The 13340-nt window shown below is 42.3% G+C and overlaps 1 protein-coding gene across 5 annotated transcripts; it reads left to right on the forward strand.

Annotated features, from left to right (window-relative positions):
- The first annotated feature begins 3667 nt into the window (after window positions 1-3667).
- On the forward strand, window positions 3668-12686 carry LOC101786998 (transcriptional corepressor LEUNIG). 5 transcript variants are annotated; one of them, XR_002677742.1, is made up of 20 exons: window positions 3668-3847; window positions 3937-3995; window positions 4633-4730; window positions 5065-5174; window positions 5646-5972; window positions 6060-6148; window positions 6254-6341; window positions 6419-6491; window positions 6722-6771; window positions 6888-7199; window positions 8538-8699; window positions 8803-9048; window positions 9177-9297; window positions 9599-9708; window positions 10105-10254; window positions 10783-10938; window positions 11279-11395; window positions 11656-11853; window positions 11968-12132; window positions 12231-12368. XR_002677742.1 is itself a non-coding variant. In XM_004968346.3 (19 exons), the coding sequence occupies exons 2-19, from the start codon at window positions 3964-3966 to the stop codon at window positions 12396-12398; spliced, it is 2607 nt and encodes an 868-aa protein (XP_004968403.1). In that variant the 5' UTR covers window positions 3668-3847; window positions 3937-3963; the 3' UTR covers window positions 12399-12686. The 5 variants fall into 5 exon arrangements, 4 of the variants coding, with proteins under 4 accessions (XP_004968403.1, XP_012701290.1, XP_022682437.1 ...); XM_004968346.3 differs by lacking the exon at window positions 11968-12132 and having other exon boundaries at window positions 12231-12686; XM_012845836.2 differs by lacking the exon at window positions 11968-12132 and having other exon boundaries at window positions 10786-10938; window positions 12231-12686.
- Window positions 12687-13340: the final 654 nt, after the last annotated feature.

A 13340-nucleotide genomic window follows, 5' to 3' on the forward strand; every position in this document is an offset into this window, starting at 1 on the left:
AATCTATTAAGCCTAATTAGTTCATGATTTGACAAGATGGTGCTACAGTAACCATTTACTAGTGATGGATTAATTAGGTTTAATAGATTCGTCTCGTGAATTAGCTAGGGGTTCTGCAATTAGTTTTATAGTTAGGTTATGTTTAATCCTACTAATTAGCATTCGAACATTCGATAGGACGGGGTGTTTGTTTCTTTAGGAGCTCCTAAAATTCCTGTCACATCGAATGTTTAGATACTAATTAGGAGTATTAAACATAGACTAATTACAAAACTAATGGCACAGATGGAGGCTAATTTGCAAGACTAATCTATTAAGCCTAATTAGTCCATGATTTGATAATGTGATTCTACAGTAAACATGTTCAAATGATGGATTAATTAAGCTTAATAGATTCGCGTTCTCGTGAATTAGCCTCCATCCGTGTAATTAGTTTTATAATTATCTCATGTTCAATCTTTCTAATTAGCATCCGAATGTTCGATGTGACATGAATTTTAGTCCGGACTAAGATCTGGTTTGGTTACTATTGCTTATTTTTAGTACCCATCACATTGAACGTTTAGATACTAATTAGGAGTATTAAACATAGACTATTTACAAAACCCATTACATAAGTGGAGGCTAAACGGCGAGACAAATCTATTAAGCTTAATTAGCCCATGATTTGACAATGTGTTACTACAATAAAAAATTACTAATGATGGATTAATTAGGCTTAATAGATTTGTCTCGCCGTTTAGCCTCCATCCGTGTAATGGGTTTTGTAAATAGTCTACATTTAATACTTCTAATTAGTATCTAAATATTTGATATGACACGTGCTAAAAATAAGTAAGGGAACCAAACACCCTAAAGATCCAAACACCCCTCCATCCCCTCTATTCCATTTTATCTATCCCTAGAAGATCGTAGTTGCCTCGTAAACCCGCTTCCCGACCGAACGGAGGGAGGAGTAGTACCCAAACAACCCTGGACCGCCTGCAAAGCTTGGAATCGGGCACTATCGCACGACGATCCGAGCGCGTACGATTCGAGCGACGGCGACGCAGTGGGTGCGGAGACTTGAGCGGAGGAGCAGGCAGCAAGCACAGGAGATGGGGGCAACACGCGTCGCGCACGCGAGGCGACGGGGCAGACGGGGTAGCAGAGCGCGTCCAGTGGGCCTAGTAGCTAGGGCGAGGTCGGACTTGACCTGTGACTTTGACAGCGGTAGAGCTGCGCCTGCGCGCCGTGTCGCAGTCGGCAAAAAATTTGTACGCATCCCCGAGGGCCGAGGGCCGAGGCGCTCCCTAGTCTCTCCCCTCTCCTCCGGCCCTCCCCACCTTTTCGTTTCGCCTCGCCGCTACCGCGCCCCAGGGCACCGGACTACCGGAGGCGTCTGCCCGCGGTCCCTCCGGGGGCAGGACGGTAGTTTCGGGGTGGCCGCCGCGCGGCCGCGAAGACTGGACTGGCCCCACATCTGACACGCGCCGAGGGGTGGCAGTGGCAGTCTGACCGTGTGCCACACAAACTAGCCACCCTGACGCGGTAATGGGGCAGGCCCGGCCAGTACTGCGTTGACCATTTGGCCCTGTCCCGCCGCGCGTTCCCATTCCGCTCGGCCACTCGGACTCGGGTTAGGCCCCTCCCGCAAGGCCACGAGACAAGACTACCCCTCCGGGCTTCGTTCGCTTCCCAGTTCCCTCGCGCCACGGCCGTTTCACACGCATCCTCTGTCCGTCGTCGTTGCGTGCGAGGCGCTGCCTGCATGCCCGGAGGTGAAGGACGAGGCCACCACAATGGCCATGGACCGCCACTGCACTGGACCTCAGGACCTTGGGACCTGAAGGACGAAACGCCCCCTCCGTGCCAATGCCAATATGGAAGAGGCAGAGGTAGAGGAGGAGGCAACGCAGGTCTCAGGCAAGTTGACAAAAGCGTCAAGGCCAGAGGGGGCGCGAGGAGAGGGCAGCAGAGTAATGGCACATGTCTGGTCTGGAGTCCTAGACTCTGGAACCCCGTAGGGAAGGGAGCGCAATTGCTCATTTGTCATTTGCTCTCTCGCTGGCCCAGGTATCCAAGCAGATCAGTTAATTCCTGCTGCTCGTGAGTCATGGAGCAGAACTCATTTCACGAATAAACCCTTTGCTGCCGTCGTTTTTATATGATGCTCGCGTACTCAATTTCCTTCAACGACCGGCCTCCGTTGATCCGTGGTGGGAGACGTCGTTGTCCACTCTAACAATACTTGTACGTTTGGATGCTCTTCAACTCGATTTTTCATTTAGTTTTTCTAACAAATAAACGCTAGTTTTTCAATGTTAAATTAGCTACAATTTGGATGAGTTCTGCCACAGCATGCTTGTTCAATTGCGGAGTACTTCCTCCGTCCCAAATCAATTCCCTCCGTTCCAAATGATAGTTCATTTTAGCTTTTTTTTATTTATAAATTTTTTATGCATTTAGATATGCATATAAATATCTATGCATCTAGAAAAGTCAAAACAAATTATAATTTGGAATGAAGGGAATACCATTCAATCGTCTTTTTATAACGTCAAAAACACAATAGCAACTACATTGCCCATCAAGCAATCAGCTGATCAAAAGTTTAATTTATGCCACTTCATTGCATTGCATTGGAAAGAATCGCACGTACTAGTTTCGTTTAATTTCTTGACAAATGACATTGCTCATGCATCCAACATCTCAGCTCCCCGTTGTTCTCCTCCAGACGAACTTCCCATTTTACCCCTGCCCACTTTATCCCCTTGTGCTGATTGGACCGCACCACAAACATCTCCGGCAGCTCGACCGAACTTGACCGTGCCAGATGGCCAACGCCCAGACGCGCCGCACTCGGCACCACTTTCTTCGACCTCGACTGGAGGCACTTTCTTCGACCTCGACTGGAGGAAGCTCGCCGGCAAAGGTCCAGGCCACCCTGCGCCTCTGCCCGCAGCCTGATTTGGTTAGTTTGCTTATTTTAAGCACCCGTCACATCAAATGTTTAGATACTAATTAGGAGTATTAAATGTAGATTTTACAAAATACATTACATAAGTGGAGGCTAAACGACGAGACGAATCTATTAAGCCTAATTAGTCCATGATTTGACAATGTGTTGCTACAGTAAACATTTGCTAATGATGGATTAATTTTCATCTCGCTGTTTAGCCTCCACTTATGTAATGGGTTTTGTAAATAGCCTACGTTTAATACTCCTAATTAGTATCTAAACATTGATGTGACACTTGCTTGAAAATAAGGGCAAAAGGAACCAAACGTCCCCGCAACGCGGCAATGCCATCATGGTGCGATGGGTTGGATAGAAGAGGTGGCTGCATCGCGGCGGTGAGGCAGGACTCAGGAACAGCAAGTGAGGAGGGTGTGCCTGCGCCCGCGGCTGTGGGGTGCAAAATGTGCGAGCAGAAAGGTGTGGGCAGCAGGGGCTCGAGCAGGATGGAACTAGCTGTTCTTGCTGCTCAAAGTCTGAAACCAAATTACGATCAAGAAAAGGAAACGGTGCAGGGGCAGGGGCAAAATGGTAACTAAAGTTCAGGGGAAAGAACGAGAAAAGCCCAGGAGAACTGAAGGACTAAACAGTAAATGAACTGCAGCATTGGCCTTTTGGGGTTTTCTGGCCTCATCTGAGCTTTAAAACCCTTCTTCCTCCTCACCTGTTTCATACTTTCATCCCTTTCTTTTCCTCGTTCTTCTCCAGTACCATCTGGCCAGTCACCTCTTCTTTTTTTTTTTAAAAAAAAAATTAAACCAGCACCTACTCTCCTCTGCAACCGAAGATTTCTTTTCCAGCGCGTTTTGGCTTTGCAAAGCGGCATCAATATTGGATTTGGAGCGGAATGTGAGCGGTCAAATCTTTCCTTATTCTTGCGCCATTCTTTTTGCTCTAGTTGCTGAGGAGGTGTTCCCTTCTTGATTTCTCGTGTGTAGTGTGGCTGCGAGGAGTTAGCAGCAGCCATGGCGCAGAATGTGTGGGAGGCAGACAAGATGTGAGTTTTCTTCCTCCGCTCAATCTGTTACATTGTTAAATCTCCATGATCGGACTGCTTTGATCAGTGCACACCTTCAGCCTTTGTATGTTTTGGGTTGTCTTTCATGGTGCTTGAAATCCCCTACTTCATTTCAGCTTTTTTTTTCCTGATGGTTTTCTACTTTTCTGTTCCAGTTAGGTTTCTGGATCGTTTTGTTCCTTCTCTTTACTTTCTGATTTTTATTATGATTCGTGCCCTTCGTCTCGCTTTGTAGGATTAGTGATGGGTGCAGATGCTTGGTATTCAGTTTATTTTCTCATGAATTTCTGCTTTTCCACTCCATTTTCTCGCCTCCTTTGCAAAACTTAAGCTTTTTCCCCCTCTTCCTCTGATTCTTTTGTCGCATTTCCCTTTACAAGGCAATGTTTCGTTCGGTAGTACCATACAATGCTACTGTGACTATTTTTTAGAATTTATTTCTCTTCTTTCTCGTGGAAAGTTTGGTTTTCTTGTCCTACTTGTTCGTTGGGGTTTTCTCTGCCGCGCGAGTATTTCTGAAGACGATTTCTGCAGGTCATTTTTTGTCTGGGCTCCTGCATACTAGCAACTTCAGTTTCCTGTTATCTTTGACTACTGCTCGTTGTTGGAGAAGCAGGTTAGATTCCTACATTTATGATTACCTGTTGAAGAGGAACATGCAGAACACGGCGAAGGCATTCCAAGCCGAAAGCAACGTGCCTTCAGATCCTGTAGGTGAGTGCTACAATATCATGTGCTGTGATCGGGTTATAATGATGGCACATTTTTAGATTCTGAACTCTTATCTTCCTTCATGAAGAACTGGAATTTGATTCCTTGAAACATTAATTTGAAGCCAAACACTAAGTTTAGATTCATGTTTATCTTTGACTAACACAAGAAAGAAAACAAAATTACTACTTAGTCATAGAGTGGCATATAGAAGTGAACAATAAGCCTTGCTGTTGTGTATGATTGAACAAATGCAAGTACGATTCTTTTTGCATTTTGAAAAACACAATTTCATTCCTTGTACTTAATTGCCATTGCCTCTTTTTACTTTGCATAGCGATCGATGCCCCAGGTGGCTTTCTCTTCGAGTGGTGGTCAGTTTTCTGGGACATCTTCATTGCAAGGACGAATGAGAAGCATTCTGATTCTGCTGCTGCTTACCTTGAGGTTCTTTTCTTGATATAGTAACTTGAGGTTACTATAGCACATGCATTTAACTCACTCAAGGCTTTGACCACCAATTACTCCATCAATAGTTCCTTTATGTGATACAAAATTGTAACCATAAGTTAGTATTTTTAAATGTGAATTTAATAACGTCAATTTTGCGTCACAAAGATTATGTATTAATAGAGTAATTGTTGGTCAAAGGTTATTGGTCCAAGCTAGCTCTTATTTTCTTCGCAGTTGATTGAAAAATAGTAATCAATGTCCCAAGTGCCTGTTGGTCCTGTTCACGCCATGTAGCTACTAGCTCATACTAGTTTATTTTGTGCTGGTTATTTATCTCGAACTACGTGTCATTGCTAGAGATCTTCTGCCATGAATGTGCAGTAACTGCGATTTATTTTGCCTGGTTCATTGTCCTGTACTCTTGTTCTCCCTAATATGATGGCACATAAATTTATGCCCGCACAGTCGATTAAAGCACGGGAGCAGCAACAACAATCCCAGCAGCAGGTTGAGGTGCAGCAACTCTTGCTCCAGAGGCATGTGCAACAGCAGCAACAACATTCACAAGAGCAGCAGCAACAGCAGCACCCGCAGCTGCAACAGCGCCAGCAGAAGCAACAGCAGCGTAATGAAAACACTGATTTTAGCACAAGTGCCCAGAATGGTACGGTTGCTGCTGATCCACCAGCACGACAAAATGCTGCAGCGGCAAGTGGTTTATCTGCAAAGCTATATGAGGATAGAACAAAAATTACTGCTCAGAGGGACGTTTCAGATGAGGCTTCAATGAAGGTAATTTTCTAAATTGCAGTATCAACTGCTGCTTCAATACTTGATGTACACTCAATATAGATTGCTATGTGTTAATTTGTAATGCAGCAAAGGCTCGCAGAAAGAACTGGTCCATTGCTGGAAGCAAACCCAACTTCAATGCTCAAGTCACCTGCAAGATCAGCTCTAGCTTCAGGGTACCGTTTACTTGTTTTTATTCTGTAGCATTGCATTTACATGGTAGGAGATATCTAGTGCAAGCCTTTCTCAAGGTTGATTTGCTCGTTTTATTCTGTTATTAGGCAAATCTTCCATAGATCGACTGGTGGTCTGTCCGGTTCATTGCAGCAAGCTCAAGCCAGGAGTCAACCGCTTCTGGGATCAACACAGGTTGATAATTTGTATTCAGATATTATATATCCTTATATTTGTCAGTATCTGTAATTGATGAGTGGAGATTGTATCAGGATATGAAGGCAGAAACAAATGTAGCTTTAAATCTGAGAGCAGGTGCAGATGGGTCACTATTCGGAGTACCAGGTGTTTGACATCGAACTCAGTTGTTATTTGATGCTTCTGTTATTACACTGATGTTTTTTCACAACTAAAGCCATTCTAATGTACAATTCAAAATACAATCTTATGAGATTTTCCATTCACCGTATTTAGTTAAAATTCCACTAAGTTTGCCTTAGCTTTAATGGAGATTTTAAAGGCTTCAACGTCCTGTTTATAACATACATTTCCATCTTTACTTCCATGCTTGGCAGGCTCTAATCAGGCGGGGAACAATTTGACCTTGAAAGGGTGGCCTCTCACAGTTAGTTCTTCACCTTTTCCAGTCACTAGCAATCTAGTTAAAAATTGGAACCAAGTTTGTCTGTTGCACATTGTCGTGCTCTTATGACTTGTGTCCTTCTGATCATAACTATTCAGGGTTTAGAACAGCTTCGATCTGGGTTTCTCCAGCACAAATCTTATATGCACTCCCCCCAACCATTACAACACCAGCTCCAGTTTCTCACTCCTCAGCAGCAGCAAGTTCTACTTCAAGCACAACAAAATATGACTGCTTCACCTGTAGAGATGGAGAATAGACGACTTCGGATGCTTTTTAGCAGCCGAAACTTGGTTCCTGGGAGAGATGGCCAATCAAATGCATTCACTGAAATTATTCCCAGTGTTGGTCAGTCATTGCAGAACCTGTGCTTACCTATGCAGCGCACAGAGACAGATATGCTGATGAAGGTAGTTTTTTCTTAGTTCTATGTATGCTTCAGTTATCAGTATGTTGTGTTTATTAACATCTTTTGGAATCAATTTTTTTTTAGTTTGTGCCCCTGAATCAACATTAAGTTTCTCAATTTCTCAAAAAAACAAAAAAAAGTTTCCCAAAAGAAAAATGAGTATGTAGTTTAGAATGTATTACACCACTTCTAAAATTTAAAGGGTAAATTCAATATTTGGTAGGAGTACCAAAAAGAGATACATTGTGGTGGTGACTTTTGACCTTTCCTTGTTAACACTTATGAATGCGAAGGATTCCACTTTCTCGATTGTTTTGATACAAATCAAATATGAACTTAAAAATATGGATATCTCTTTAAGGTCTACATTATTAATTATCTTCTTGTTTCATGTTGATTCTTCTGTCGTCAAACTATCAAGATTTTCAAGATATTGGTTTCAACCGATGTGTCCTTTTTAATGCGTATCGTTGTCCACATAACATAATATGAATTCTGAATGACTGAGCAGTAATCGACTTGCTTAAGTAAACTGAATTAGATGGTACATATGCAATCCTACTCTTGATTACCTGATTCTGAGGTCTTAGATCACGGTTGTTTTGAATTCTGATGCGAAGGAAGGATTAATCCTTGTTGATCCTATAAAAACCAACATGTGACAAATTCTTATCATTTATACAGATGTAGTGTCAAAATCAGATGTACTGATATTGAATTCTGATGCGAAGGAAGGATTAATCCTATAAAAACCAATATGTGACAAATTCTTATCATTCATCAGTCACAGAATTTTATAAAAATTCCACTTGAGTGCAACCACTTTGATGTGCATAGCTAGGCAATGGTTATCTGGGACTTGCGTTTGTCAAGTTGCTATGTTGTCTGTACGAGATTCCGATTGTGTTAAGGTTTATCAAGTCATGACATTGTCAGGGACTTCCATGAATACCAACTGATATCCAATTCCCAGTTGATAGATTTACTCTGCAGTATCATTTTCTTGTTAAACTTTGAGTATGCTTGTAATTTTGGCGGTCTGATGCCTCTCTTTTGAGAGGTTTGAAGCCGGTTTTTTTCCATTATCTAACAAAATCATTTTCGTGTTGCCAAATAAATGTTAAATCATGAAAAGGAATGGGCTATTGATCATCGTTGTCGTTGATTAACTAATTGTACATGTAGTGTCAAAATCAAATGTACTGATATTGTTATGATCACTTGGTGATCTGGCTGCTAGTGTATGTGCGTACAATACAGATGTATCCCAAAACTACCATTTGGGAATAAACCCTTTATATTTTCAGTTAAACCTTACTACATCGTCTATCTTGTGTAGAAGATAGCAGCTCTGCAGCAGCAACAACAAAGTAGCAGTCAGCAACAGCTCCTCCAACATCCATTGCTGAATCAGCAACAACAAAGCTCAAATTATCATGCAGGCGAGCTGGAAAAAATGGGTGCTGGAATTGTAACCGTGGCTTTCCATGGACATGACCAGGTCTCTCTCTCTCTCCAAGATCACCCCTCATTTGTTTTTTCCCTTAATTTAATTTCTGTCAAAATAATAGAATCCATATTTTCCGATGGTTTATGTCTCACAGGTTTCTAAGAATCAAAAAGGGCGAAAGCGCAAACAGCCTATCTCATCGTCTGGTCCGGCTAATAGCTCTGGTACTATGAATACTGCTGGTGCTTCCCCCAGTTCAACGCCCTCAACTCCTTCCGCACATTCTCCAGGAGATACCATATCAACCCCACCGCTGCTTCACAATGCTAGCTTATCTAAGGCTTTAATTGTTTATGGTTCCGAGCCCCTGGTGCCAACAGCATCACCAGCTAACTCACTTGTAAGTTGCTGTATGCTAGGGTACACTCTTTGGTGAGGCAGTTGTACATAGATTTGTGGGGCAGCCTATAAAGTCTGCTGTTTTGTTGGATTTTTTATTATTTTATTTATGATATTCCTTAATTCTAGGTTGATATGGATCACTATGTGGAGGATGACTCCATGGAAGACAATAATGTAGAACCGATCTTATCACATGATGACATGGATCTAAGATCTGCTGGCAGCCACTGTATCAATTCTGCAAAAGGTTTGTGGCATATCCTATCGTTTAATCCATATACTTAAAGTTCAGTTACTGTTAAGTTCTATAAAAAGAACTGCTGGCACTGGACCTACACAAGTACACAGAAAGACCCCCATTCTTACAAATTGATGTATAGCCTCTGAGGACATCCTAGGGATTTGGGTCATTTTGTCCTTGGTCTGTCACAAATGGCTAGTACTATATGTGATATGTGGGTTCAATGCATCAGATTAACCCTATATTGTTTAGTCAAATTTCTTTTTTGCAAATTACTGCTTTTATTTCCTCTTGCATGTTGATTCAGGATATATCCTCCGAGAGATGTCTTCAGCTCAAGCAAGCACAAGCAGTGTTCTATGTTGCCACTTCTCATCAGATGGAAAACTACTCGCTACTGGAGGTCAAGATAAGAAGGTAAAAGCATGTGTCGCTGTGCTTGCTAAGCTATTCAGTGGAGTTTTTTTTTTGAACGAACAACACTCAACGTGTGCGTTTCTATTGATATAGCAAAAAAATACAAGCTTATGACCTTGGGAGCGTAGTGAGTAGTTTTCCATCTGATTTCAGTGGAGTTGATACAGTCATGGAACTTTATGTTCAAAATTGTTATTTGCTCTGAAATATGTAGCTACTCCCTCCGTTTCAAATTAGAGGTTGTTTTGGCTTTTCTAGATTCATAGTATTTACTATGTATCTAGACATAAGCATATATCTAGGTGCATAGCTAAAATTATGCACCTAGAAAAGCCAAAACGACCTGTAAATTGGGACGGAGGGAGTACTTAATACCATTTGTAATTCGCAATGCAGGTATTCCTGTGGAATGCTGAAACTTTGAAGCAAAAATCAATATTGGAGGAGCATTCTCTGCTAATAACTGATGTGCGCTTCAGCCCGAGCACTCCACACCTTGCCACCTCTTCATTTGATAAAACCGTGAGGGTCTGGGATGCCGATAATGTAAGTATACAATCCATGTTTCCTACCTTTTGCTCTGATCGTGTCCATATGTCAAGTTATGTACATTTCACCATGTTTAGTTACACAATTTACTGAACTTATGCATGTCCCTGTAAGTTTTATTTCTAGCTCTACGTTTTTCATTCTGTACAGTTTATGCTTGACACGTGATAATTTTCTCCTGTTGATCACATTCTCTGTCATGCATTGTGCAGCTATGTTGTGCTGAATAGCTATGCCAAGTAACATTCAATGATGATACTTCATTGCTTATTTTTATTTTGAAAACTAAGGTGGTTGTCTTACATTGCCCTTTCCTACTTGAACTACTTTGTGTATTTAATTATTGGTGTGAAGCTGAAAAGAAAGCAGTAAGCGACCACTGTTTGCAGTTGTATCTTGTAAAGGTCCATAGCATCGTTTCCATAATATGAAGTGGAGTCAATAGGTGATATGCAGCAAAATGTGTTTGTATTTTACTACTTTTCAGTTTGATCTTATAGTTATTCATTGGAATTAATTTTGCAGCAGGATTATTCAATTCGTACATTCACTGGGCACTCGGCATCTGTTATGTCGCTTGATTTCCACCCAAACAAGGATGACCTCATTTGTTCTTGTGATGGGGACAATGAGATAAGATTCTGGAATATCAAGCATGGAAACAACGTCCGAATTTTCAAGGTTTCTCAACTTTGCATATTTAGTATATTGTCAGCCTGTAATTTTCTTCTTGCCGCAAACACAGACTTATGTCTAACTTGCATGCTGAGTAGCAAACTGTTTAGTACATCTGACATTTCATATCATATCAACTTGTTTAATTGGTAGCAAGCATGGATAATATATGGTAGATACCTTGATAGTGTGTAAAAGAAAGTGAGTTGTCACCAGGCACAATCACCAGCTTGTCTCTGATGTGACAGGACTGTCTCCTGAGTTTTTCATTTTCCTTTTCCCCGAACACGAAGTGAGCTGATGCTATTGTAACAATAAGATTTTTCTGTGTTCGATGCCTATGCAGGGAGGTTCGACCCAGCTGAGATTCCAACCACGTTATGGAGGATATCTTGCAACAGCTTCAGATAATATGGTCTCTATTCTGGATGTGGAGACACAAGCTTGTGTGAGGAGATTTGAGGTTTGTAAGTGACTGAGGTGACTCTTAACAGTTTGCTGATAACTTGAATACATTTGCAAGTCACACATTGCTAATTGTGTGCACCTGCTTAATACAGTGGCCGGTACCTCATTCCATATTGGAATAAAGCTTCCTTTATCTACAAAAATCTGATAGATATAGTCAGCATTCATTTCTATATTTATCACTATAGCTCCCCTGTTATTGATAAGAGATCACTTAAAAGCAGCTCTGATAGTCCCATTTCTTGGAAATTGCAGAGCCACACTAACCACGTTGATTCCTTGTGCTGGGATCCCACTGGAGGATATATCGTGTCTGTCAGTGAAGACATGGTGAAGATGTGGTCATTGAACGAGGAGAGCTGTGTGAATGAGCTTAACTGCAGCGGGAGAAAGTTCAGTTCATGTGCTTTCCACCCTACATATCCATCCTTGCTTGTCATTGGCTGTTACCAGGCAAGTAACTTTACCTTGTATGGCTTTTACTCACAATTACATGGACCTAGGTTGCCTGTGGTTAGATGGGGGTTTCAACTTCATACATTGACCTTCTATTCAATTCCTTTACAGATTACACAATTGCTGCCACTTCAGTTTTAGGCTTTTAGCAGAGCATATCTTTTAACACAAGTGATACTGTTTGAAGTCTGAAGTCTCACTAATATCCACGAGTAGCAGCCTAGTAGGACAATGCTATGAACAATTGCAACAATGAAGTATCTCTGATATACACGAGTTAAGATTGTTTTAGCACAATTCCATGATGATTGCAGCTGCTGTTCGTCTTTGAAATGTCTTTCATGCTTACCTGTGGGCTGTGCTGAATGTTGCAGTCTCTGGAGCTGTGGGACATGGCCGAGAACCGGAGCATGACCATTGCAGCGCACGACAGCCTCATCTCAGCCGTGGCCTCATCGAGCTCCGGCCTGGTGGCTTCCACAGGCCATGACAAGTATGTCAAGCTGTGGAGATTAGGTCACCTTCGTCATGCCGCGCCATAGATGTTAACTATTGATGGCCGCCCCTTTTGTCACACCATTAGCTGCCTGCTGCTCAGCTGTGCTGCTGATATGTTGCAGTTGGAGACTACTGAACTGCGTGGCTGAACATATGGCCGTGGAAGTAGCATGCAGTAAACCCTGAAGAAGTGGTTTAGCACTAGCTTTTGTATAGAAAACTAGAACCTGAGCCGGAGGTATATCGAGTAATCTAGTATTGGTGCCTGTCAACTATCTTGTTGATACTTGCACTCTGATTTCTGAAATGGCCAGGTTCTGAATTCCCAGTGCTCCCCGCTGCATCTCTGCAAATGCGTTTTGCGCTGTGATATAGTGCTGCATCTAGACTATGGATGCTTCATGGCTAGGAAAAGGTACAGATTGGCGCCCCAACTTGCAAGAAAGGAATCGTTGCTCGTGATGCCTAACGTACTCAGGTTCCGGCATCCGATTCCAGTTCGCATGATGTGTAGTGGATCCCAAAGTAGAATTGATCGGGTGAAGTTCTGATTCCTCTCGGTTTCGGGGGGAAGATTTGGCATCCTCGGGTTGCGATGGATGTGGATGTGGTCTTGGGTGATGGATCTCAGCTCTTGGCAAGTATCCTAACTTCATCCTGCGGTGATCGTTAGCGTTGGATCTCTATCAGACGGGCACCCTGCATTCCCATCAGCGCCAGGTTGAACAGCTATGGCTCCCGTCGTGCAAGTTTTATGGTGGGCTTGTTTGCAATGTTTGCATCTAATCATCACCATCTGCAAATTTTTTCGAGGTAAGATCAGTACATTTGGTCTTCTTTAACAAAGGGACTTCGATGAGGGGAAGCATTCTTGCATGAGTTTGCACAGTACAGGTTGGTTTGTAGGAGTTTTTGCATGTGAAGAATTTGGGCCTGTAGGAAGTTTCTAAGGACATGGAAATTTCATCGATATTATGGAAATTGTA

The sequence above is a fragment of the Setaria italica genome, chromosome V (genome assembly GCF_000263155.2).
Source record: "Setaria italica strain Yugu1 chromosome V, Setaria_italica_v2.0, whole genome shotgun sequence".
Lineage (NCBI taxonomy): Eukaryota > Viridiplantae > Streptophyta > Magnoliopsida > Poales > Poaceae > Setaria > Setaria italica.